Genomic DNA, 25,249 nt, shown 5'->3' on the forward strand with positions numbered 1-25,249 from the left:
TAGTTCACTATATTGATTTTTCCTGCCTACTAAACCAATATCGCAAATCCTGAAACAAAATTAGTGGAAAAGGCGTTCATATTTCAAGAACCTATACAACTCCGGAAATCCCTTTTCCTTAGGGAGTTTCCATGATAAGGATTTCTGCTAGCAAGCCCGCATAAATACCCGCAGGACAAAATGGACAACTTCAATAACATTCCTGCGGAAAATCGCAAACGCGCAGGGCGCAGGCCTATTGATTTTTTGATATCGAATTCCGTACCAGCGCCCTGAAGGGCCCGCACCACGCTCGGCTTCTGTAAGCCTGATAAAACTTTCCTGAAACTGGAACTCCGGGAAACTCCAGGATCTGGGAGTTCCAGGGAGCTGAAAAGTTTCAGCTGCAGCTGCAGCTGCTTATATGCAACCGGTTCTGCCCTCCTGGTGAGTTTCTCCTGAAAGTGGAACTCCGGGAAACTCTAGAATCTGGAAGCTTACACAGGTAACTTTCCCGGATGCGAAAGCTTTAGCTGCTTCGCGGATGATTGCTTTAGTTTTCGGGGAATGTGGAGACGCTGGATAGTTCCTTGAATGTTGCTTAGTTTCACGTACCTACAGCGCTGTTTCCTTGGCGAGTTTCCATGACACAGCTTTCAGTTATCAGGATAACAGGAGGGCGATAGAGAGATCATGGAAAGCTCGTATATTTCCCTGCTCGAATTAAGTTTTCCAGTTATCAAATGCTTTATTGGTTTCTGCGTAATCAGTCATACATGTAGGAGCATTTTTAACTAAAACATTTTATTGAGTTTTGCCACAACTTTCAGGTGCGGAACATTGGCGGAAATCCCAAATTCCTATTCTATCTCACTTGTACTTCTCTCATCTTCAGTTTCTTCTTCATCCCCTCCTCCTTCTTGGTTCGCAGCAATAAAGATATTATTAATTACGTCTCCTGCAAATTTACTACTCAACTTCCCATCCAAATTAACGTCCTTCATAACAGCCACGCTCTCATGTAGCTCACCTTCAGACTGAGCACTCGCAGAAGGACCTCTGGACACTGCTTCCTCGTATTTCGCAATCTCCTCAGACTGCTCTTCATCATCTTCAAATGGTTCGTCCAATTGAAGTTCGTTTGGAGTGTTCACGCATTCTTTTTTTTCGCTCAGCTTTCGCTTAATTAGCATCATACCTGTTTAAAAAATCCTTTAATTACTCAGTTATTTTGCAAATTGCCCCAGCTTACACTTTAAAGTCTGTATTATCATGTTCTTGTTTTTCGGCTTTCTCCTTGCGATCATCCTTAAAAACAAAGCGAATAACTATTGAAAATCACGCAAATTTCTATGGGAACTTACTCCTTTTGCCGGGATTTTACTTCTAACCTCATACGCCCCAAAGTGAAAGCAACATCTCTTCTAGAAGGAAATAAAGAACACTCAAGAAAACTTCCCAAACAACCCCCCTTGTTTCGGACATCTTTCAGTTCGGTATCTTCATCACAGTTCTCACCCTTTACCTCGGTTATTCCCGTGTGTTTGAGCCAATGAAGTGACAATTTCAGGAAAGACTAAATTGGTTATTGTCAATTTAATGTGGTCTTTTCGCAATGTAAATTAAAGATTATTACCGACTGATACATGACCAAATTCATCCAGGCTATTATGGAGACAAATAGGAGCACCAGCAAAGTGTTATTTGGTTCTTGGGAAAAAAGTTTAGCTCCCACCGAGACTGGGAATGAGAGAGGTATCACTAGGAAGTGAAGAATACAGCTGAAACGTTTATTAACACTGAAATAGGTAATAAAAACACGAAAAAAGGCTTACAAAACAATTAGAGAAGAGACGAATAGGGAATTTAGCAAGATTTTGTTGGCAAGTCCTCTTTGCCCGTTGCAGAGTAAGTAATAGAGCCTGCAAAGCTCTTCAGATACTCCTGACAAAGCCACTATGGCTGTCAGCGTAAAGGGGACCTCTAGAAGGCTTTAAAATGCTTTTGTTCTCACAAAAATAAACTAACCTAACAGTAATAGTACTTACCTGGAGGAATAAGCAAAGATACACACCATAGACAACGCTAGGTATTTACAGAAAACAGAAAGAGATTTCCAATACATTAATTGGCTGTAGCATGAGAAGATGTGAAAAGAGCACAGCAGGGCATAAGCCACAATTTTATGTTCTGGAACAGTTTCATATGGGGAAACAATGCTGCTTTTCAGTCTCTCAAAATCGAATAAAAATTTTAAAAATGCCTCGTTGAGTATGAAAAAAGAAAGAAATGCGGTATGAAAGGACAACATCCATAAGGTGTTATTAAGGCGTATGCGAAGGTATTCTGGGAATCCCCAATGCCTCAAATATAGCTGAAATGTGATTTGAAAGTTATCATAAGCGCAAATTTAATTAGATAAACTTACGTTTAGACCTTTGTTGTAACAGGCGTGGAGTAATGACCAAAAGAGGAGGAACCACGTTACTCCATTACAAAGGGAGTTATTGAAGTGTTGTCCCAAGACGTTTTGGAGTAAACTGGGGATGCGTGTTAGTTCAGTGTTCAGGGCCACAGCTATTAGCGAAGACGTAGTCATTTCTCATCTGGAAAAGAAGGGGACGTAAATACCTAAAATTTCGACAACTGGATAAATCTGGAAAACTAACAATGGTACGTTTGTAGTGTGCCTTTTACGTGGGATTTTAGATTTACCTACGTGTTTTTTAGAACTGCAATAATTTTATCATTCGGTTTTATCCAGGCTTCAAGGAGGCATGAGAAGTTATGAAAATCTAATTTTAAAGTAGGCCTGGCAGTGTCAGCGATCCAGAGATAAATATAAGTGTACACTTTGCTGCGATTCGAATGTCTGGTTGCCTGGATAAAATACTCGCTTGTAAGTACAAGAATGGTGGAATTCTCGATGATTTGCCAAGAAACTCGGAGATAACACTGCGTTTATCGTATTATTTTAAGACGTACACCCTGCTTTGGTTCTTACAGACGCAAAGAACAAAAGAAATCTCCATTCTCCAGGGCATTTCAGCAGGAATACAGAAACACAATGGTAGTTTTACTACTCTCGTCTATTATATAAAAGTTAATGTAAGAAACCCTTAACACATCCCTTACAAAATCAATATATGTATGCATAGCAAAATCCCTAAACGTTCCATGCAGCAAGCCGACATTTATTATATGCGGATACCTACATATCCACGCCCTATTATACTTATTAATATTTTACCACGTAAGGTTTGGAAGATCTAATAAAGTTTAATATTCGTAATTAAACAAAATAGTTTAATTTGATAATTTACCACCTTTCAGGGAAAAATGCGGATTTTTTTTAATAATCGTAAATTCTAAATTAGACCTTCCGCACCAATAAATTTTGGCACTGCGTAATCCTTCAAATTTTCAGGAAAAACAGTGAAATTTGCAGCTTCATAAGTAAAGAAACTGTGACTTGCCCAATCAGCATTTGAAGGTATTCACGTGTAAAATGTGAGACAAATTGAAAATTTGTAAAAATCGCTACTCTCGAAATAGTCCACCCGCACCAATGGACTTCGAGCCGAACAGTCTCTGAAGTATCGTAAATAAACATTAAAATTTATGTCGTCGATAAGTAAAGAAGTGAAGGCACAGTGGATCCGTACAAAATTGGGAAAGTTTTAAAAATTTTAACTTGTAAAATAAACCTTCGACATCAATAAGTTTCTGGTTAAGTATTCCCTCAAATATCGTGGAGAATAAGCAGTAAAATTTGCAGTTTCATAAATAATGAAACAGTGGCATAATGGGGCTAGATTTCTTCGACGCTGAAATATCCCCACATAAACAAGTATGTTTTTTTTTTTAATTTGATAATTCGGCATTAATCAAATACGTTATTGAACGTATACGTACGCATTGAAGTAAACATATGACATGTGACAGACATTTGGCAATTATTTATACATCAATCGGTCCCGTAACTTCTTTCAAAAAGTGACGTATTTTTCACGTCAAATTGCCGTCCGAAACGTTATTATTTCACTAGGCCAATAAGGTATTTATTACAAATACAAAGGGCAGATTTACTTTCAAGAACTCGTTTCCTCCTAATGTGGGTACTCGCAGAGGCCTCGCGATGCTGTTATGTGCAAATAAAACAATTAAAAAATAGCAAAATTAAGTCGTTTATAATATATTTCATTTTCAATTGATTACAAAACACTTACACGCTAAAAATCTAAAAGTTTACGAAACTTCACCTAAACTTAACGTCATATCCCGACAAAACCGCTACTTCAATCCCATTTGTAACACTCATAGTCCTCTCTCCAACTGCTTTGCTTTTCCTCGGTACTAAGAAGCACAAGAGCCCCCCTAAGAGCACTACAGCCCCCACTACAAAAATCGGCACTTCGCATTGTGTATCCATATAATACCCAAACAAAAAGCTGCTGGCCATAGCTCCCAGTCTTCCAGTGAACATGATCAAACATAGAGCTATCCCCACTACTTTAGTGGGAAAAAGTTCTACTGCAATGCTTCCGATGGTCATGTTGGCAGTGATCATGCTTGCCTGGAATAAGCTGGCAACCACGAGGTTCTGTACGGAGCTAGTCAGGAAGTAAATGCTGGCACTTGTGGCTCCTCCGATGAGCATGGTGACCAAAGGGATCACTTTGAAGTGGAGCTTTGTAGCTAGGGTGCTGCAGACAATGTTGAAGAGCAAAGAACTGGAGGCTATCACCACAGTGTTCTGGGTGACTGAGGTATCGAAGGTAGCTTCGCATGAAAGGTCTTTTGCCTGAACTAGTAAAGAGAGTTCTTTTACTGAGGGGGTAGCGTTTGGGTAAAGTTTCTCAAATTGATCGAAGCGTACAAAGATTTCCGGAAGCCACAAGCCAAGACCAAACATCCTAAAGAAGAATATCCTTAGTGTTCTATCGAATCGTCACTATCGTTAATGAAATCTTACCCAAACATGTTGGCAAACATGATCGAGCAGGTCAAAATCGTAACAATCAACAAAGGCGGCTTAAACAGGCTCTTTATCTGCTCCCTCATGGTCTTCAAGACTCTCAGAGTCTTACTTTCACATGCCAGCTTTTGCTTTGTGCTAGATTTGACCTCCTCCACCAAATTCTTCACTGGAAACATATCTGGATGATCCCCAGTGTTAATGGAGTACATATTCCTCAGTACTGCTAGACACTCAACGTGGTTGTCATTAGCCAGGAAAAATTTGGGACTTTCGGGCATTTTGAGTATCCAGAGGGCCGTAAGCAGCTCCGGAATTGCCAGGATTATAAGGAACAAGCGCCAAGGAGTGAGGAAAAGCACATTTCCGAGAGATGCATTTATTTTACTTAAAGGAAGGATAAAGTATGCGAAAAGGGGGAGTAAAAGCCAGGAAATGGTAAAAAATACTCCGCAACAGCACACAATTGGAGTCCTATATTTTGGCGGCTGAAACTCTGCTACATAAGTGAAGATTATACTTCCAGGTGCCCCTGTAATAGCAGATAATCTTGGAATTGCCGGGACATGGAAGGGAGAGATTACCAATGAGAAACCCATTCAAAAACCTGCAGACCAGCAAGTTGGTAGTGGTGGGCAACACTGAGCAAATGACAGTGACGATTGCATCGAAGAGATGCGTAAAAAACAGTATTTTCTTCCTTCCTAAATTGTCGGCCAACGCGCCCCACAGGAAGCAACTGGCGATGCCTCCTATCATGAAGGCCATATTGAGGATCCCCAGCTCAAAGGAGGTGAAGTTAAGATCACACTGGGCGGCTGGGAAGACGTAGGAAGAGAGGCCGTTTTGGAATCCCAAGGAGAGGATCGACATGGCGCTGACAGCCAAGATTTCATAGTGAAAACGCCCATATCCTAAAAGGGGACACGATTAACCTGGAGGATTTTGGAGAAATTCGAACCCCTTTAACGACCTAGAAGTTGTCTCACCTGTTCTCTGAACTGCCGCATCATAATCCTTAATACACCTAAGCTCTACCACTCCATCGGCTTTAACCATCCTCACCCAAAGCACAATTGTTAAGACAAAGGACTGTTCAAAGCGGCACTAAGAAGTTCTTACATTTAATACATTCTAACAATAGATGTCCCTCTTTGAAACAAAACTGCCTCTATTTCGTTTGGAATAATGCAATCAATAACAGTTGAATTATGTTTTCTTTCAGCGATAAACTATTATTAATACACATTAATACATAACAATAACAGTTCGAAAAAACGTATGGACGGTTCTTATTGTCATTGCAGACTCTATTAAAGAAACATTAACTCGGCTTTTCGGCTCAGGCCAAGATTTCCTATCGTCACAAAAATGTCATAACTTATGATATGAAATACTAAAGTAACGGTGACCCAATTGTTAGCTATTCCTCTTCCAAACCGACTCAATTATGATAAGAGTGAAGAGATAAGCCCGTTTCCAGCACCGTAAGGGGGCACCAAGAAAGTTGAACTATGTGTCAACCACATAGCACGGAGTCCGGATCTGAATAGAGGGTCAAAAGTGGCATCTAAATTTTTTCGTCCCAGTTGATTGGAATGATTTTTGCCTCCGTCGCCTGATATTGTTGCAAAACACCATAAAAGTTACAACACAAAGATGTTTATTAATTAATATGCCCATCCTCTGTGTTTACAAGCTATTTATGTACAAAGTAACTTTCCACTTAAATCGACTGAATTTCCATTTAAAGCCATAAAAATACAGAAAAAAAATACTTTCTCACCTGTGGAGCTCACAGCTCGATCGAAATCGGCGCTTTCGCACGGATTTATTTTTCTCATTATTTTTCACGAAAATCACTACCCGCTAATGATCTTTAACCTTAAGACATTTCCAAATTATATTATTTAATTCCACACAGAAGTTTCTTAATAAACTTCATGATGTTTTTAATCGAAACGTATAATTTTATAAACAAAACGCCCCTATTAGCCAAACAGCAAAGCGTCAAAGGTTATTAAACAGAAGTTAAATAAATAGTGTTGCCTCCTTTGCGAGCCCCCAGGGTTAAGGCAGGTATTTAACTTTACAGGGGTGGCAGTAAAATGCGAGTTTCTTGGAAATTCTCCTTGGGAATTTGCTACGGGGTGGTCTCTGGGAACTTCGGTCTCGAGCGCCATGGGAGGCGCTAAACCGTCCACGACTACAATTAAATGGTGGTATGGACCAACACGCATAAATACGCAATTTGCAAATATCAATTAAATAAACGTACAAAATTGGGGCGACCACTACAATTATTTTCTCACCCTGTTATCGGTTTAATTCAATGAACTGACGTCAAACGCAGAACCCTTTAATGCATTAAAATGATGAATGGGGACCTTCGAATGGACATATAATAATCGTTCTGATTGATAGGGGGTATGTATTAAATAAAAAGCTTTTTTAACTATTTTATTCGTAACCGCAGAAAATTCAACTTTCCGGCCGCTTCGAGACCAAAAAGGGAGGGTTGATGTTATCACTCTCCCTTTATCCCTATAGAGTCAATGTGATTTGTCCGATAAACAGAAACACAAACAAGGGGTGATCAAGTGGGTGTGAAAAGTTCCATTCGTTGCGCCGTTAATTATTATACACTGTGCCATGATTCTGATCTCCTGTTATAAGTGTCCGGAAATCTGGAATATTCCCGTTCTTTCTCCCGGGATCTGGATCCTTGCGGGAATAGACATGTTAAAGGGAACTTTAACTTGATTATGTTCAAGATAAATTATTCGAGGAAAACCGCTCGTTCTGAGCGGAGACTCAGAACGCAACTAAGAACTTTCGGTGTGAGGCTTAATTAAACACCCCAAATTTCAGGTTTTTCCATTCGATAAATGATTGCGTTGGGAATACTGATTGATCCATCAGCAATTATGGTCTATGCAGAATTTGGTAATCACATTAAACATATACGTGCTTTTTGATTAAAAAATTCCTTTTTTATTTATTGAGATTATTACAGTCAACTTTCTTTATATTAAAAAAAAATGTAGATACATTTTCTTAAATAAAAAAATTCTTTGGAGGAGCTGGGATTTGAACCCAGGACTTTCCGCATGCGAAGCGGACACTCTACCACTGAGTTACACCCCCGTTATCTTGACAGGCGGCTTTCGTCGGTCACATCACCGTCATAACCCTCACACCGAATTAAAAAAATTAATTTGTTGAACCAAAATATGTTTTAATTTTACTTCTATTTAATAACACATATCATTTTTAAACTTACCATTTTCCAGAACCGGTTGAACTACAGAATATTAAATATTCATTTTAAGCGACAAATTTTAATTTAAAAATAATCAAAACACGCGTCTTGCCTTGCTTCCTAGGAAGGAGTTCCACCCTAGTCACTGCTACCCAAACACTATCCACTCCTTTCAAGCAAATAGAACCATTATCGTTTCTAATCTAAATGAATAAAATCTCTTTATTTAAAAATATTTCATAAAAATCAAGTTTTCAACAACCAAACGAATTTTACTTAAACATATATTCAATTAAACTAATACCAATATAGCAAAACAGTCAATTAATAAAATACAGTAACTTTCTTGATTCGGATTAGTATTTGAAATGCCCTTTTTACGTCAATGTCAAAGTGAAATGTTCATACTGATCCAAATTTAACCTCACTTTTCTGTTAACCTTTTGTGTAATTTTCAATTTTTGCTAATTTTCTGTAAAATAATGCTAAAAACCATTTTAAAGATTACACCACTAACTAAAAATGTCTTAAGTAACTGCAAGGGTGAGTAATTTAATACATCTTATAGAATTAAATTAACAAAACCAGCAAATCAATGACCATTTAATTTCTTCCTCAAAAAACTATCCTATTACCAAATAGATCTTAGGTCTATTAGAAGAGAATGCATCTACAATAATTTATCTAAATTTTTATTAGTAAGCGCTAAATTATTTAATTTTTGCCAAATTTATCAGGCTCACAAAAGTTGGACAAAAAAGCTTTGCCAGTGTCTCCAACTTACTGACAACATACCATCTTGCAACAATTTAATAGTTTGACCCTAAATTAATCATTTCAGCCAATTTCCAAACATCTAGTATTATAAAAGAGAAATGGGACCTCCTTACTGCTGTACTGGTTGAAAGGAAACCACTCATATCTCCTGAAATAACAGGGATTGAACGAAAGTTCAAGGAATATTTAAGCACTGTAGAATTTGAAAAAAGCTTAAAAAGTGATATAGAGGTAAAGCTTGAGAAGGAAAGGTGAATGCCTATTGTATTTTTTTATATTTTACTGAATGCAATATTGTTATTGATTTGTAGAAGTGTCAAATCCCAAAAGAAGGAAATAGATGATTTGGATTTAATAACAAAACAAAGCACTCAGGACTATTTAGATGCCTACAAAGAGGAGCTGGCAACATTTAAGCCTTCAGAAAGAATTACCGGTACAGGCTGTAAGAATAAACTTCAAAAATTTATTGATTATGCAAATCTATTATAGAAGCAGATAAATCAAATGATGTAAAATCCCTGCAAAGGAAATTAGATAAGTCATTAGTGCTACTAGTAAACCACAAAATAGGTGAAAAAAATTTCTATTTATTACCCCAAGGAAAATTGAAAGATGGAGAGACTTTGAGGCAATGTGCAGAGAGGATTTTCAAAGAGAAATGCGGTCCTAATGTAAAGGTTCAAATATTTGGAAATGCACCTTGTGGTTTCTACAAGTACATGTATCCCAAGGACGTAAGAAATGAAAATAGCACTGGAGCCAAAGTATGTCAAAATGTCAAAATGAACTTATCTAACTTTGTCATTTTAGATATTCATCTACTTTGCCAGGTACTCTTCGGGACAAATCACTGATGTAGATTATAAATGGTTGGATAAAAATGAATTAAACCAAATATTACCTGAAGATTACAAAAAGAATATACTGCCAATTTTATTTGATTAAACTACTTTGTATTGTTTTTAAGAAATAAAAATATTTGTCCCTCTTAAAACTTTTTATTTCAGTAGATCCACCTTTATTTAAGGTTAACCCCTCTTAAATAATAAATTTATTTAAGTGGGATGAACCTGGAGCTGTGGGTGGCACCAATACCAGGCCTACCATGTTTTACAGGTTTATAAGTTAAAGAGAATTCTCCCAGATAATGTCCAATCATTTCAGGCTTAACTTCAACTTGTGTAAAGGCTTTTCCATTGTAAACACCTAAAATTAACAGAAACTAAGGTTTTGTTTTTTAGTTGTAGTCATGCATTAACTTACCTACTATTGACCCTACCATCTCAGGAACAATAATCATGTTTCTGAGGTGGGTTTTCACTACTTCAGGCTTCTCTAGTGGGGGAGCTTCTTTTTTTGCTTTTCTCAGTTTTTTTACTAAGGCCATTGGCTTACGTTTCAAGCCACGGCTGAAACGCCTTCTGGCACGACAGTGCATCAACTCCATAAGTTGCTCACTAAAATCGCACATAAATGGTTTTCACTATTGGCTAAGAACTAAGTCTTACTTGGGCATGTCCAAAAGTTGGTCCAAGTCAACACCTCGGTAGGTGAACTTCTTAAAAGTCCTCTTCTTCTTCACTAGTTCTTCTGCCTAAAATTAAATTGGTTTAGGTGGTTAGTTAGAGATTGATTAGAATTCTAATTTCCTAAAAGTTGAAAGCCGTATTGAGTTTTGGTTAAAGGTAAACATTTGGGTTTTCTTCTTTATGAGAGAGTATTGAGTGAAAATATTTAACTTACCTTGTCAGCCATATTAAATTATCTATTATTTAAATTGATATTTTAGAATTTCCCCAAGATGGATTTTATTTCCAAGGATTTCCTTTCGAAAACTGAGAAACTACTATCCGGCCATTAAATTTGGCGAATGAAAGGACTGGACGAGTGTAAAGATTGTATACTTTGAAGACGTTTGACATTTAATGTCAACGTGATTTTTTTTCAATTTCAGAATAGGAGTTTTCGGAAAGAGAATCTAGATTAAATTGGTTCCTAGATAATTTTCAAGCAATCGGATTGCCTCGTTATTATTGACGATAATTTTAATTGGTTGAAAATCTGGACAATATTTCTTAGGAACATACCATCAGATCGAGCTATTTATTCCCAAAGATTTGGGTATAACTTATCGGCTAACTAGTGCTAATTGGCTCTAGAACGAAAATTAACAGTTAAGTAAAATGCTTAGAGAGTGCATGTGTGTCAATCAATTCAAAAATGTGTCAAGTGTCAGATGTGCCATCATTCCAAAAGGTTAATTCAAGGTAAGTGATTGGTGTGTGATCATTGCACCTAATTTAACCTGTCTTTTTTCAAACTTTATTATCTGTCTGAGCGATTATTTTAATTTGTTAGTGTTTAGTTTCTTTTTATGTGTTCAAGGTTGACTTCTTGCTCAAGTATAGGTAACCCAGTGTTATCCATACTTACTGGACAAGAGGCCAAACATCGGTTTTTATCAAGTAGAATATATGCACTCTCTTTAATTTTACGCTTCTTTGATAATGGTTCCTTGGTAACTATGCAGCATCGTTCCATCTAATTTGTGACCATTATTAAAGACATCCCTGCATAGATGCGAAATTTTCATAGGATCTGTAGAACCATTTTAAAATAATTTTTTTGAATATTGAAGAATTTGGGTGTAACAAGAGCACATATGTGTTTTTAGAACTGCAAAGTGCAAAGGAATCAGCTGTCACTCAGTGCAAGATTGGTGCAAGTGCATTTTTTTAATAGATTAACAAAGTTGTGGCCAACCTTTGTGGCCATTTGTTTTTCCTCCAACAATAATAAAATTTCAACCTTTTTTTCCCTTTTCTATTAATATCACCCTCAATTTAACATTGGATACTCAAGATAAATTCTGTACATGCCTTATTTTTACCATAAAACTGCAATTCACCCTTAAAGGTAAGTAGATATTAGAAATATCCCCAGCCTTTTAACTAAGTTAAGGCATGGTGCATGTTTAGACAATGGATGAAAGTACGTCCCAAGCAAGACGGGCAGAAGATCCAATGGATTTGGACCAACCTGACAGCGCCAAGAGAATGAAAACTGATTTTGACCTAAGTGAGGAGTCCTCTAGTTCCTCCCTGAACTCAGAAAACAATCCAGTTGCTAGTACTAGCAGTGATAGTGGTATACCTGTCACTAACACTGATTCAAGCAATATTGCTACAACTGATGAAGTCCCTAATGGCACTAGACATCTAATGGAGACTGGAGTTTGGATAGATGAGGAATTGAACCTATTGGAAAGTTTGCTTAACAACACTTCAGAGACAAATACTGCTCATTTGCCTACTACAAGTACTAGTAGTGATGGTGGTTTGGCATCAAGAAGCACTGATTCTGGTGCTGCTGATAATTTACCAAGTGCCAGCGAATCAGCCAATAATAGGAGCGATCTAAATGATGAGGCTTTTAGTTTGACATTTAATTTAAGGTACAAATATTTAATTATTTAAGATACTTAGATTAAGGATGCTGCAGGTACTGTCAAGCACAAACTGAGTACCTGGCAAATAAGGCTGCCTACAAGGTCATCTATTTGCCTACTTGGTTTATTTGATCAAGTGTCATATTTATATTTTTAATTAAAGAACTTTGAAGTAAATATTAAGTTGAGAGAAAAGTTAATCTTTGCACAAGTGGCGTTTTTAGATCACTCCATATATTACTAAATAAAGAAAGGTTATTTTTTTCTGATTTCAAATATGTATAACTTTGTATGTTTCTAGTAAGCCTTTTAGATTTGTGGATAAAAAAGTTGCAAAATTTATATTGAATCATAGAAAAGGATATGGAGAAAATGCCGACCATTCATTTTTATTTTTGTAAACACCATATCTAGGGCCTCCTAGCACTACATTATGTTGGTGTATTAGCACAACATTTCTTTAAATTAGAGCTGCTTCTGTTTTCTTATTGTTAACTGAGGACAGTCAAATTGTGGACGTTTCGACCTTAAAGTATCCACAAAGATGATTATACCCATCTCTTGCCACGTCCTCAAGTTTTTCAGTTTTTTAAGTAATTTCACATATTGTGATTTTTTCAAGTATAAAATGATCTCTCACTTTAATGGTCATTTTTTCTAAAACTATGCAATCTGCACTCACGACTGTTTCAGCAAGGAAACATTAGCATCCACCATTTAGTCAAGTTCCTGGGTACCTGTGGCATCTATTTAAGATTTATTTTAATTGTACTAGTACTGAGACAACTCATTTGTACAGATCTACAGATGCAGATAATAATAGGTTGAATTTAAATGAATTATCCTGTGATTCTGATGTGTTTAGCAGTAGGCACAGCAACTCAGAAAATACAATGCTACGCAGCACTGATACAGAGTCTGATGAGGATAAAGACACAGATGATATTCTGAAGAAGGAGAAGCCAAAGTACTCATGGTTCATGGTTCCACAGATTGTTAATAGGCAATATGGTCAGTTTTTCTTATATTTAAGTTATATGAAAGTAAAATAATCACAAATTTGAGACATTCTGTCTAGTCTCTATTTAAGTAAAAGTTCTTAGGTTTCCAGAAAGTAAATTAAATGTATTTGTAACATGCATCAATATCATCAATTTAAAGGTTATCCTGCCAGTTCTTCTAATCCAGTCCTTTTCCAACAAAAATGCTATGGATCTCTAACAAATGTGGAAAAGCTGGAACTTATGTACAAATTAGAGGAGCATGAAGGTTGTGTAAATAGTCTCAATTTTAGTCCTGATGGCAAATGGTTAGCAACTGGTTCTGATGATCTCAAAGTAAGTTTATTTCTCCTTTTCCACGTCTCAATCGTGGCGAAAAATACCGAGTTTTAGGTAGTCATTTGGGACTGGGCAATAGGAAAAGTCCACTTGAAAATTAACACCAAACACAAGAGAAACATTTTTCAAACCAAGTTCCTGTATCTTAATGGTCCAGACTTACATCTAGCTACTTGTGGAAAGGATGGACAGGTTTGGTATTTACAGGTAAATATTTTGGGTTGTTGAAACTTTTGAGTAAATATAAGGGAATGTTTATACGATTCTTTTCAGATTGGAAATGAAGGAATCAGAGAAAATCAGAAATTAGGCCAACATAGAGGACCTTGCCATAAACTCTCCACTTTAAAGGACCAGCCACCTATTGTTTTAAGTGCTGGAGAGGATGGAATTGTCTTCAATCACGATATTAGGAAATTTAAGCCAGAGAGGTAAGAAATATTTTCATATCATTTACGTACATTTTTAGGATATTTATTTTGCTTAGAATTGTACATGTGAAAGATGATAATTCCTGTGAAGTTGCTCTGTATAGTATTCACTCACATCCCTTAAAGTCTGAACAATTTTGCGTCGCAGGTCGAGAACATTGTGTAAGTTCCTTTTACTCTCGTCGTTAATTTAATTAATCTTCATTTTATTTTAAGGTGAGAGTTTATGACCAAAGAAAAACGTCTTCTCCTCTTAACATGTATTGTCCCTACGGTACAAGTGATCCAAAATATAGTCGCGGTTATCACATTACTTGCGCCATTTACAATCATGACGGCAGCGAAATTTTGGCCTCCTACAATGACGATGATATTTATTTATTCGACCCTGATATGGGAATGGGAAATTACTCTCATAGGTATTCTGGCCATAGAAACGGAGCTACCATTAAGGTGATACCTTTATTTCACCTTCAAAAATGTGCTTTACAATGCTATTTAGGGAGTGAATTTCTTCGGTTCCCGTTCAGAATTTATTATGAGCGGATCTGATTGCGCCCACGTGTTCTTTTGGGAGAAAAGAACGGAAGCTATTACACAGTTGTTGCTGGCCGACGATAATGGAGTGGTCAACTGTCTGGAACCACATCCGGAATTGCCTTTCTTAGCCACCAGTGGGCTTGATTGGGATGTTAAGGTATTGATTTTGTGTTTAAATTAATGGAGGGAAATAGGTAATTGGGGGTTTTCAGCTTTGGGTGCCTTCTTGCGAAGAGGAATTATCCCTAGTGGATCTAGCCGAGACGGTGAAGGAAAACAAAGCTAGCAATATATGGGGAAATTATGATTCGGCTTCTGAGAGTCAAGTAAGTGCCTTATCTTACATAGAAACCTAATTATGATAGAGGACTTTGAATGAAATTGAATGATTTGCTTTAGAGAAGTGCTAATTTACATTTTAGGCCAATTCGAAGGGGACTGTGTTTGTTTTTATTTTTTTTTTAAATCCCTTGTCATATTTTATTACTTTACGTCTGAGTTGCGTAATAAAGTCTATTTAATCTTCGATTATTTCATAGGCAATAATTACAATTATTCTGCTTTATTAAAGGTTACAAGCAGCTGTTTTTGAAAATTTTCAAACTCATATTTTATTTCTCAAATTTACCTTGTGACAAATGGATTTGGATTATTGGTTAAATTTTTCACAAACATCCTATAAAATTCTATTAAAATTCACTGGAAATTGGAGTGAGGGGTTCATTTGTTTTTGCAGGTTTTGTGGATGTTGTGGCGCAGACTGAGAGAATCTCGTGCCGCCAGAGCACGCGAAAGAGGAAATGAGTCTGACTTGGCGTTTTTGACTATCGATTCGAGCGATACCAGCTCTGATGAACTTTCGTCGCACTCTAATGAGAGCAATGATGAGTCCCACGACGGCTGCAACACCTCTTAGTTGCTTTGAACTTTGATATTTTGGGACTTAAAGAAAGTTTCAGCACTAAAAAAAAGTTCTGGAATGTTAATTTGTCTGTCTCACCTATATTTTGAGAGTTCTTTTAGCTGGATTTAGAAGACTAAATAATACCTCTTAGTTGCTTTAAACGACGTTAATTAGGGAGTTTGAAAGGAATTCTCAAGTTCTTGAATGTTAATTTCTCTGTCTTACCTATATTTTGAGATTTTTTCAAGCAGGATTTACAGGACTAAGTATCATATTTCTCAAGGATCCCTCCAATAAGAACACGTTTTTCGCAGCTGAGATTTTTTGTTAATTATTTCTGATCGATATAGATTTATATTTTGTTATTGTAAAGAGTAGTTAATCTATTCAATGTTACAGACGTACTCCCAAGGTCGTCGTTACCAGAAAGTCTGTATTGTGATTATGTACATAACAAATATTTACGGCTTATGAGTGTAATGTAAAATAGCGATTTCGAAAATAAAGCGCGTGTTGTATTTTGTATTAAGAAACTCTGTTTTTTATTGATTGGGGCAAGAAATCGATTTTATAGCGTGCAAATGTTTATTTATTCATAAAATAGGAACAGATACTTATCACAGAGAGACATAAACTGATCAATTGTTAGTCATTCATCCACTCTTAGTTCATGCACTTTCCTGAAATGTTAGTAAAAATTACAATGTTATATAGAGAAGTGGAGTTCTTTCACTGGGTGTCAATACCTGTATTGCAGCTTTTTGGTTGCTCCGTAGATGGCGACCGATAAGCCAATTTTCTATCACAATTATGGGAGATTCAAAAGCTAACACCCAAAATACTGATAAAGCCAAGGTTAACATAGCAATTCCCCAAAATGAATACGCCTAAAACAGGTCTTAAATTATATACTTTAATTGCCATTTGTAGCTACTTACCACATGGAAAAAGGAGAAATACGTAGGCGTTTTAGAAGCATAAATTATCATATACAGCATGGTGACATGTAGCAAATAAATCGAATAGGTGAATTTGTTTAGAATTTCGAATATTGGCATTGATAGGAACTTGTTTATTATCCCTGAAATAAAATTGAAAAAAAAAAGTTTTTATCTTAAACTGAAAGCAAACCTCCATATCCGCAGGAACAGGCAAAAGCAATCCACCCAACACAAGACGCCCAAACAGGACGAACAAACGAGTTGTAAAAGGCATTTCCGTATTTGTTGTAATTCTGAGATCTAAGATCTTCATGCCCCATGAAAATACACACAGGAATCAACGTTAGTACCATAATCCATATCGCAATTGCTAGAGGCTAAAATTCAAACTTCTCAAGCAATAGTATTAAATAGTTTTTAACAGAATCTTACAGCCTTAATGGTAATTTTGACCTTCTTAAGTCTAAGTTTTGCTATGGCATATCCAATCAAAGCTCCGACAAACCATGGAGCAGCCCTAGTATGAGTTTTCAAATAGTATAAATTTTGAAAGTTCATGGTGTCCCTATTTGAGAGAAAATTTGTAGTAATGAGACAACTGTTGAAAAGTTAATTTATACCCATATAAATTGGACACTATGGCCGGCAATTTATAAGTCCAAGTTACATAAAAAGGAATTGCCATAAAAACTGCTAAAGCCAGCCCCAACAATGAAGTCCCTATAGTCGGTCTCCACGATAAGGCAAGCAAAAATATAGGCGAAAGTAAGTACAATTGCCAGTCTATATTCAGGTACCATGTTTGACCTACGCACTGTATAACACATTGTTATACACCATTTAATTTTAATTCGAATTTTTACCCATTGCTGGACATTTATATAATTTTGAAGATAAAGCAAAGAAGACCACCAGCTCTTCTCGCAGAAACCTTGAAAGTAGTTTACAATAAACGACCAATGAGGGCCTGAACCCAGATATTGAAGAAGTGACATGCTGACTAGAATTACTGCAAAGAATGGCGGTGTCAGGCTGTAATAAATATTGATTATTATCATTTTTAATGGATACATTTGTGTTAGTACATACCGAATGTACCTGTGAAAGTAAAAAGAGAAAATATTGAACCTTTTTCCAGTTTCTCTATATTTCATGTAAGTGTACACCACGAGAAGTCCTGTAACCATAAGGAACGTATCCACTGAGTGGACTGCGCTGACAAAAATCATGCTTTTGGTTGCGTCCAAGTACTAGCAGAAGATATTTAATTTTATAGAGCTTTTATTGAAAAATCTTCTCACCTTCAGAACGTCCAGAGCATTGGACACAGGCCCAGTAATCGTGATTGAAAGAGAATGCCCTGCAATCACCCATATCATACTTAGCACCCGAATTCCATTCAAACAGGACAATTCCGTTTGATTCTTTTGCACTTTTAGGAGCTTTTTACCATTGGTATAGACTGAGAAGGCTGTTAGGGTTATATGCGCCGGTTCCTCATGGCAGTACACATCATATAGTGTGGACAGAGCCATTAGGAGAACAATTACAGCAAAAAATGCTCTAAAATTATAAGAATTTTATTTAAAAAAACACGTGAGAATATAATAATAAAACTTACATGACACACCAAGCCTTTGTGGTCAAGGGTGGATTCGCGGTTTCGATGGTTTGACACTCAAAAGGCAAGGAAAAATTCAAATTTAGCAACTCAACTACGCTTTTCAGATCATCTGCAGTGCACCCATCTGGAATGCAAATCCCAAAAGATGGATAAGCGGCAATTGGATATTGGTCTTGAAACCCAGATTTCCTCTCAGAGAAAAGCTTCAGTTTTCTTAGCATTAGAGGCCCCTGCGATGTGTAATGATAAATTTATGATCGACTTCAAATAAATGTTTCTTACGGTGATAATGCTATTGAAGACTTCATCAATATCAATATACATGGTGCCCAAACAATAGTTGCCCTTAATCCCGCGCTTGCTGCTCGTGATTTCCAAGCATTGCTCAAAATTGCCCATCCATCCCCCTAAATTCAGTTTCAGAAGTCCTGCAGGAATTTTGGCGCTCGCATCAATCACTATTTGAGGATATCAATAATTGTCCCATAAATTATTTTAATTGGGTTATAGGTACTTACTTCGCAAGGCCCACATTCCATCGTCTGTCAAATTGCCCAAGTTCTCAAAAAACCAATCGCTCTGTTGAGAACACTTTTCACTTACAACTTCCCGAATTTGGTCTTTTAATTCCGAATTTGCAACTTGATTTATAAGGTCTTCAAGAAAATGGCCACTGCCCACCAGCACCGCTTGACCGAAGCATGGGTGACCGAGGGTCGAAAGAACCACCAAAAGCAGATAAATGTTTGGAGAGGTCATAATCGGGCAGCTTAATGTGCTGAAACATAGTTTTGACCGTGTTTTATAGGGAAGGTCTGCGAGATAGTGAGATTAGAGATTATTTGAACTAATAACAAAATTTCAAGTGATTAAGATGCAAAAGTTATTGACCCTTTTCAATTTTAAGATATTATCTGTTCAATACGATAATTTGAACATTCAAAATCCAGAATTAGATATTGTAAATCTAGAGCAAGACCTTGATAAGATATGGGCTTGGCACGCACTTACCATTTTCTGTAGTGCGACTAAAAAATAGCAATCGTAGGTGCGCGTATACAGGGTGTCCCAAAAGTAATGGAACAAAAAGCACCGGCACAAAGTAAAGAAAATTACTCCAACAACGAAACTGTTGTTATAATATTCACAAAATTTAGATGAATTTCTATAAAAATTTAACTAAGTCACTTGATGAGAACACAATTTTATTCGCTGCAACTACTCAGTCAGTCCGCCCTTACTGTACGAACTACCCGCACCCTCCTTGGAGTATTCAAAATTGATGCACGAATTATCTCTTGATCCATAGTCTGTCATTCTTCTCTGAAGGCATTAGCAAGCTTCTCAAAATGTTTATAGTTGATGATCTCGAGCATGAAGTTGCCATTGGAGATGGTCCCATATGTGTTCAATTGGATCGCAATCGGGTGAGCGGGGTGGCTATTGCATCCGAGAAACGCCATGCTGTTGAAGAACCAAATTTATAATTCCTGCACGGTGAGGCCGGGCATTATCTTTCATAAAGATGAAATCAGATCCAAATTCCCATGCAAAGGGAGTAAAAAGTGGGATGAATAACCATGTTGTGATTTCGTTGAGTAGTCATTTGGCTCGACTGGTGCATGATTCTGAATAGATTCCACCCCATACCGTTACCGAGCCACCACCAAAGGCATCAGTGGGGGCCATGAGGCGTTCGTGACATCATATACCACATAAAAATACGGCTATCCGAGTGGTATAATGCGTACTTGCACTCATCTATAAACAGACAATTCCTCCATTCAGCTACAGTCCAGGTACTATGATTGCTGGCCCATGCTCTGCGGGCAACACGATGCTTTCTATTTAAGAAGAGGTGTCCAGCACGTCTTCTTGTGCTAAGAGTTTCATGCAGCTTTCTTATAATCGTAGACAGGCTTACATAAACACCAATGTGTGCACGAATTCTGGATGCAGAGAATGTTCGGTTTCTTCTAGCAGTGGTAATAACAAAACGGTCCTGCCTTCTGCTGGTAGCTCGTTGTGTACCATCCCCATGTCCTAGTTTGGTACTGTCGGTCTGCAAGTAACGACTCCATGCACGACTAATCACACTTTGTGAGACATTATACATTTGGGATATTTCTTGTCGTGTGTAAGATTCCCATGCTGCAAGATTGCAACAATACCAGCAAGACCTTCCGGAAAAAGTCTTGGCTGAGGCATTTTTTGATGTTAATTTTACGACTAAACTGAATTAAATGAATTTGAAATTCCGAAACCCTTCGAAGAAAAAAAAATGAAAATATAAAATGAAAAAAAAAAAAAAATCTGCTCAAATAACAATCTTACAATACAGACCGTTTAGAATTGCTAAAATGATCAAATATTGTCGCTGGTCCGTAAAAGACAATCAAAATATATTTTTAATATTTTTAATATGAGAAATTTAAATTATCTACTTCAAAAGATGTAAAAAATGTACTGTTTTAATAAACTGCTTAGTCTAGTGGGCCTCATATTACTTACCAAAACACTAGATGGGGAAAGACTGTACTAGCAGAGGAACGTTCATCTCTTTCATTTTTTATTATAAAGTGTGGTTCTATTTTTAGTATAAATTGTTCACTGCCAATTACATGCAAAATTACATTCGGGTATTCCGACATTATTATCCTATAATTGAAGTTCAAATCTAAACTAATTTTGGCTGGCAAAGCAGCAAAAAATGTTAAAGCTGCGATTAACAAACAGGAAATGCGTGCAGGTGTATGGCATTATAAATATATAATTTTAATTTTTTTAATTTTTACATTTTAGCTTTTTCATGCCTTGAGCATGACTATACCGTGCGACTCTAAATTGTGCCCCCCTTGTTAAAAATTAACAAATTATCATTTTTTAAATTCAGAAGCAGCATTAAATAGGACAAAAATTCTATCTTTAAACGTTTGGTTATTTTTTTCTAATGTTGCTTACGTCACCGGTAGCGCAAAATAGCCGATTTTTAAAAATTGAAAGATGGTTCAAGTGATATCTCAAATTAACTCTGAAAACTGCACCGAATGGTATATTGCGATTCAAAGTCTAGTGGTCAGTTTTTGAGAAAAACAAATATAAATTTTGTAAAAAATGCAGTACATACTTAGTTAAATAGTATGTAAACAATGAAAAAACACGTTTGTTGATAGAAAACTTGATCGTTTTCCATTTTGCGTGCACAAACAAGTCTTTGCTAAAAAAATTAAAATTGATAAATAAAAATAACGAAGGACTCTGCGAGCACAAAACAAACCAAATTCCTATCAACAAACAAGTTTTTTCATTGTTTACATATTATTTAACTGAGGTTCACAATGTGGAACCGCACGGTATGTAGGGCCTAGCGCGCATTTGCGGTTGAAGAATCGCAGTGATTAAAAAGTCGCAAGTTCAAATAAAAAGTATTTTAACATTCCTGGTGAGTACGAGGCACTGGATTGGTGTTGACTCTCTTGCTATCAGATTACCATCGGGCATTTAGTTTTGTTAATATTAAGAAACCTGAGAACCTATTTAAGGTAATTACAGTGCTGCAATTATAATTTACCATTATTCATTTAACTAAACAAAGCTAAATGGTTCATTGCTTGTTTTGGTGGAGTGCTTTATGGGACGTCGTTGGATATTTCATGACAAAGTATGAGAAATAATCTAGCAAAAACAACTAATAGTAAGTTTGAACATCAAAGCGCATGCCTGAAGCGACTTTGCTGCCAGGGGGTACGTGTACACCCAGCTTTAATTATGCAACGGTCTGTGACGAAATACTTCAAACTCATTGTCAGCTTAATTAATCCGACATATCGGATCTCACGCTAGTTCGTCGAGAGGTAGATTACTTTTTAAATGTTTTTGTTGGAACGAATTGTCCGCTCTCTAATCTGAAACAGGAAATAATAATAACAGACTGACGCAATGCAATAGCAACTTTAATAATTAGAAAATTCATTGACCTGTTCGAAAAATTCGATATTCCGCGAACAATGGCTAGATTATCAAATTTGAAGGTCATTAAATTGTTACATGTTCTTTATCAGTCACAAATTTTTATGGAATTACTGCATAAGACATTAATTAAAAGCAATTAGTGCTATCACTTCACAAAGTGCACTGACCCAGTTTCAAGTACAGTCGAGGACTATTGAGTGTGCTTTATCAGATTTTTCAGCATTAGAAAACGATCCTTAATTTAAAAGTGAGAGATCAGAGGTTCTAATGACGACAGCAAACTTTATTTGGCCAAACTATCCGTGTTTCAACATTCCAAAATAATAAAATCCCTATCAACTTATACTTGCTTGGGTCAATAGTTATTTAATTGGTGAACTGAAACAGCAAAGCCGAAGGTGCTCTTTGCGGTATAAGAGATGTTCCGCCCTGCTTGTCATTTACCACCCAGTATTCCCTGCCATTTATGGTTTTCTTCCTGTAATGAAGCCCCGGCATGATGGGCGGATGACTGAACAAAGTGTGGTACGAAGGAGGTGGCGTCACAAACGGTGCTTCAAAATTCTTTTGGTTCCTCGAATTAAATTCTGTATTAAGGCCTGTGCTGAATACTCCACTGCTCTTAAAAGATATATTGTTTATGCGTCGCTTTTTGCAACACTGGTGTTTCTTTAAAAATTGGATGATCAGCTCAATTGCAAATATTATAGTGGAGACCACCAATCCTCCTCCAACGATCATGTAAGTCATAGCGAGATCAGAATTGCGAAGCCTTCGTTCTTTGCTTCCCAGGTTTAATGGACATATCACGGTGTCTGGCAGAAACTGCGTGTGCTTGAACTCGATGATTCCGGCCTGCATGAGCTGCTGGATACTAAAATGTTATATTGATTAATCATAAAACCTTTTTACATCAATTCTACTAACGCGGAGTTAAAGAGGGCAATATATTTAAATCCGCGCCGAAAGGCAAATGATCTGGGAAATTTACACACAGGAAATTGTGTTAGCACATAAGTGCACCTTTTGGGTTCATCAACTCCATGCCTGGTTTTGTTCTTGTAATCCTCGTACATGATAGTTTCCAAAATTGATTTTTCTCTGATGTACATGTGGTTCATCTCAGTAACGTATTGAGTTAAAATGTCGTACTCATTTTCTTCATTTACCTAATAGATCAATATCTTAGTTAATTGTTTTATATTGGGAACAGATTTAAACAGTAATGTTTTTTGTGCTTACGCACTTTTTTAAAACCCTTCTTGACACATGGTGAATGCAGATTTTAACGAGTTAAATTGTGCTAAAAGTAAATTATAAGGGTTATACTCTTTTCCGATGTGGCACCCTCTATGACACCTAAGATGAACTTAAAGTCAAGTACTCTGTTTCTTGACGTAGAGGCGGAGGTAAATTGTAATTAGTATAATGATTGGGCACGTACCTTCCTTAGAGGACGACCAATGTCGTATAGCAAAGAGGAATTACTAGATGAAAGCTGCTCGATAATCCCATTCCCCTTATTGGTAATCCACTTGTAGTTTTTTCTGCTAATATCCTTGGGTTCGCTGATTGGCAGAGTGAATTGGGATAACGTGAGAAAAGCAGTCAAGTTTGCGGTGTAAAAAGCAGTAAGAATCGTAATAAAAATCCACCAAGTTGAGAACAAAATGCGAGACGAATCTGTTTTTTTATTAATTTATTTTTTACCGAGCAATCTAAATACCTTACGTACCAGTCCTCGGATTTAAAGTAGATCCTTGCTTTAATAAAGCACCGTACACAAACCACATGCATGCGGGCAAAGAAAAGACTATGTCATTGTCGTCCTTACACATTCTGGCCCGAAAAATGATTATTAGCCAGAGAATGGGACCCACCCCCAAAAGGGAAATTATAATTAACGACCATACTGTCGCAGTAAAGGGTGCTAACAGCCCCGATCCTAAAATTAGCTAATATGCATTAAATGCTCTAAGAATAATAATAATGAACCTGTGGCTGACTCTTTAGGTCGCTTCATCAAAACCCTCCATTCAGCTATATCCAAAGGTTTAGAGTAGTTAACTTGATCGTTATATTTCTCAGGCAGAAATGCTACTACCACATCAACTCGCTAGGGATGTCGGTACTATTAAATCAGAACAAATTCTACGGAAAGCCCTACCCCATTAATCAGCAAAGGCCGCAATCCGTCTTCTTCTTCGGGATCAAAACTGGTGGAATTTGGCGGCACCACAACGTAATTGAAGCCATAGACTTTTTGTATAATATTGAAGACGTCGAAAGCCACTCCTCTTCCCACATACGATCCGTTTTTTTTAGTGTAACCACTAAGGGGACCGTTCTAATGAACGAAGAACTTAACTAAAAGTTTTTTTGGATTTTTAAAAATAATTACTGATAGGGTGGTCACCACAAAAGTCTCATATTTGATCTGTTCTCGTAACTCCTTCAAGTCGATATAGGATCGAGGCCTTAGAACAGCTTTTGAGACAGATGTGCCATTTCCATCTTTCTCTAAATAAAAACTTTGACCACCTATAATTTGGTTGTTATAATATGAAGTTGAACTTAAAATAGTACGAATATACCTGTAACATTCTCACACTTGTAATTAAGACATAAAGATGCAAGCACTGGTACAATTACTTCCGCTAATCCCATAATAATTAATTGTTTGACCAAGAGAAAGCAATGGGGAATTTTCTTTTTTTCAAACGCATTTTTAGTATTTCGAGCAAGCGTTTAACCTGCAGGGTGCGCGATGTTTCGAAAGACTAACTCCGTAACTCCGCCACCGTACATGGCAATATGTGTCATCATTAATTTTGATTAATATAGGAAAATGTGCACGTAGAATAACGGAATGCGTTTTCCTGAGGTTTTGCCTTTGAATTTCAATGAATGCAGCATTTTAGAAATGTCTGTTAGCGGGCACATAAAATTTGACATTCTCTGATATAGAAACAAAAACTGAAAGTTCCATTGATTATCCTGCAATAACTCTATGTTTAAATCTACCTTAACAAACCGACCTTAAAGGGCTT

The 25,249-nt window shown here is 36.8% G+C and overlaps 8 protein-coding genes and 1 non-coding gene across 19 annotated transcripts in view; 3 read left to right on the plus strand and 6 right to left on the minus strand.

Moving 5' to 3' along the window:
- Nucleotides 1-25,249, plus strand: part of LOC136412991 (heparanase-like) — a 75,043-nt gene that overhangs the window by 24,903 nt on the left and 24,891 nt on the right. The gene's annotated exons all lie outside the window — the stretch shown is intronic.
- Nucleotides 13-8,366, minus strand: LOC136412993 (uncharacterized). Of its 6 annotated transcripts, none has more exons than XM_066396290.1 (8): nt 8,241-8,366; nt 2,408-2,585; nt 2,028-2,353; nt 1,815-1,970; nt 1,616-1,760; nt 1,344-1,555; nt 1,232-1,287; nt 13-1,177 (listed from the first exon to the last, which is right to left on the minus strand). In XM_066396290.1, exons 2-8 carry the CDS (start codon nt 2,576-2,578, stop codon nt 840-842), a joined length of 1,404 nt encoding a protein of 467 aa, XP_066252387.1. In that variant the 5' UTR covers nt 2,579-2,585; nt 8,241-8,366; the 3' UTR covers nt 13-839. The 6 variants fall into 6 exon arrangements, with proteins under 6 accessions (XP_066252387.1, XP_066252383.1, XP_066252386.1 ...); XM_066396286.1 differs by lacking the exon at nt 8,241-8,366 and adding an exon at nt 2,695-2,768 and having other exon boundaries at nt 2,408-2,635; XM_066396289.1 differs by lacking the exon at nt 8,241-8,366 and adding an exon at nt 2,695-2,767.
- LOC136412985 (synaptic vesicle glycoprotein 2B-like) lies at nt 4,196-7,132 on the minus strand. Of its 3 annotated transcripts, none has more exons than XM_066396270.1 (4): nt 6,744-7,132; nt 5,542-5,871; nt 4,955-5,489; nt 4,196-4,895 (listed from the first exon to the last, which is right to left on the minus strand). In XM_066396270.1, the coding sequence occupies exons 1-4, from the start codon at nt 6,799-6,801 to the stop codon at nt 4,238-4,240; spliced, it is 1,581 nt and encodes a 526-aa protein (XP_066252367.1). In that variant the 5' UTR covers nt 6,802-7,132; the 3' UTR covers nt 4,196-4,237. The 3 variants fall into 3 exon arrangements, with proteins under 3 accessions (XP_066252367.1, XP_066252366.1, XP_066252368.1); XM_066396269.1 differs by lacking the exon at nt 6,744-7,132 and adding an exon at nt 5,947-6,665; XM_066396271.1 differs by lacking the exon at nt 6,744-7,132 and adding an exon at nt 5,947-6,665 and having other exon boundaries at nt 5,542-5,892.
- On the minus strand, nt 8,033-8,104 carry TRNAA-CGC (transfer RNA alanine (anticodon CGC)). Its single transcript has one exon. It is a non-coding gene; the product is annotated as a tRNA-Ala (tRNA).
- Nucleotides 8,666-9,961, plus strand: mRpL46 (mitochondrial ribosomal protein L46). Its single transcript, XM_066396749.1, has 5 exons — nt 8,666-8,762; nt 9,061-9,247; nt 9,308-9,432; nt 9,489-9,763; nt 9,810-9,961. Exons 1-5 carry the CDS (start codon nt 8,702-8,704, stop codon nt 9,942-9,944), a joined length of 783 nt encoding a protein of 260 aa, XP_066252846.1. The 5' UTR covers nt 8,666-8,701; the 3' UTR covers nt 9,945-9,961.
- On the minus strand, nt 9,978-10,900 carry RpS15 (ribosomal protein S15). Its single transcript, XM_066396750.1, has 4 exons — nt 10,743-10,900; nt 10,508-10,593; nt 10,263-10,456; nt 9,978-10,205 (listed from the first exon to the last, which is right to left on the minus strand). The coding sequence occupies exons 1-4, from the start codon at nt 10,752-10,754 to the stop codon at nt 10,051-10,053; spliced, it is 447 nt and encodes a 148-aa protein (XP_066252847.1). The 5' UTR covers nt 10,755-10,900; the 3' UTR covers nt 9,978-10,050.
- Nucleotides 11,273-16,195, plus strand: LOC136413287 (DDB1- and CUL4-associated factor 8). 4 transcript variants are annotated; one of them, XM_066396745.1, is made up of 12 exons: nt 11,273-11,407; nt 11,674-11,915; nt 11,978-12,453; nt 13,247-13,458; nt 13,609-13,784; nt 13,842-13,994; nt 14,061-14,218; nt 14,275-14,380; nt 14,435-14,671; nt 14,721-14,915; nt 14,971-15,084; nt 15,495-16,195. In XM_066396745.1, exons 3-12 carry the CDS (start codon nt 11,981-11,983, stop codon nt 15,672-15,674), a joined length of 2,004 nt encoding a protein of 667 aa, XP_066252842.1. In that variant the 5' UTR covers nt 11,273-11,407; nt 11,674-11,915; nt 11,978-11,980; the 3' UTR covers nt 15,675-16,195. The 4 variants fall into 4 exon arrangements, with proteins under 4 accessions (XP_066252842.1, XP_066252844.1, XP_066252843.1 ...); XM_066396746.1 differs by having other exon boundaries at nt 11,276-11,407; nt 11,742-11,915; XM_066396747.1 differs by lacking the exon at nt 11,674-11,915 and having other exon boundaries at nt 11,275-11,407.
- Nucleotides 16,231-19,160, minus strand: LOC136413286 (nose resistant to fluoxetine protein 6-like). Its single transcript, XM_066396744.1, is given in 12 exon segments — nt 16,231-16,342; nt 16,409-16,549; nt 16,601-16,743; nt 16,794-16,980; nt 17,036-17,168; nt 17,224-17,417; nt 17,467-17,635; nt 17,693-17,853; nt 17,905-18,166; nt 18,225-18,454; nt 18,456-18,685; nt 18,746-19,160. Coding segments are annotated over 12 exon segments (2,103 nt in total). The 5' UTR covers nt 18,987-19,160; the 3' UTR covers nt 16,231-16,330.
- Nucleotides 22,463-25,058, minus strand: Ir76b (Ionotropic receptor 76b). The gene is made up of 8 exons (XM_066396281.1): nt 24,794-25,058; nt 24,601-24,740; nt 24,367-24,546; nt 24,195-24,315; nt 23,935-24,144; nt 23,644-23,882; nt 23,127-23,368; nt 22,463-23,073 (listed from the first exon to the last, which is right to left on the minus strand). The coding sequence occupies exons 1-8, from the start codon at nt 24,864-24,866 to the stop codon at nt 22,566-22,568; spliced, it is 1,713 nt and encodes a 570-aa protein (XP_066252378.1). The 5' UTR covers nt 24,867-25,058; the 3' UTR covers nt 22,463-22,565.

This window comes from Euwallacea similis, chromosome 13 (genome assembly GCF_039881205.1).
Source record: "Euwallacea similis isolate ESF13 chromosome 13, ESF131.1, whole genome shotgun sequence".
NCBI lineage: Eukaryota > Metazoa > Arthropoda > Insecta > Coleoptera > Curculionidae > Euwallacea > Euwallacea similis.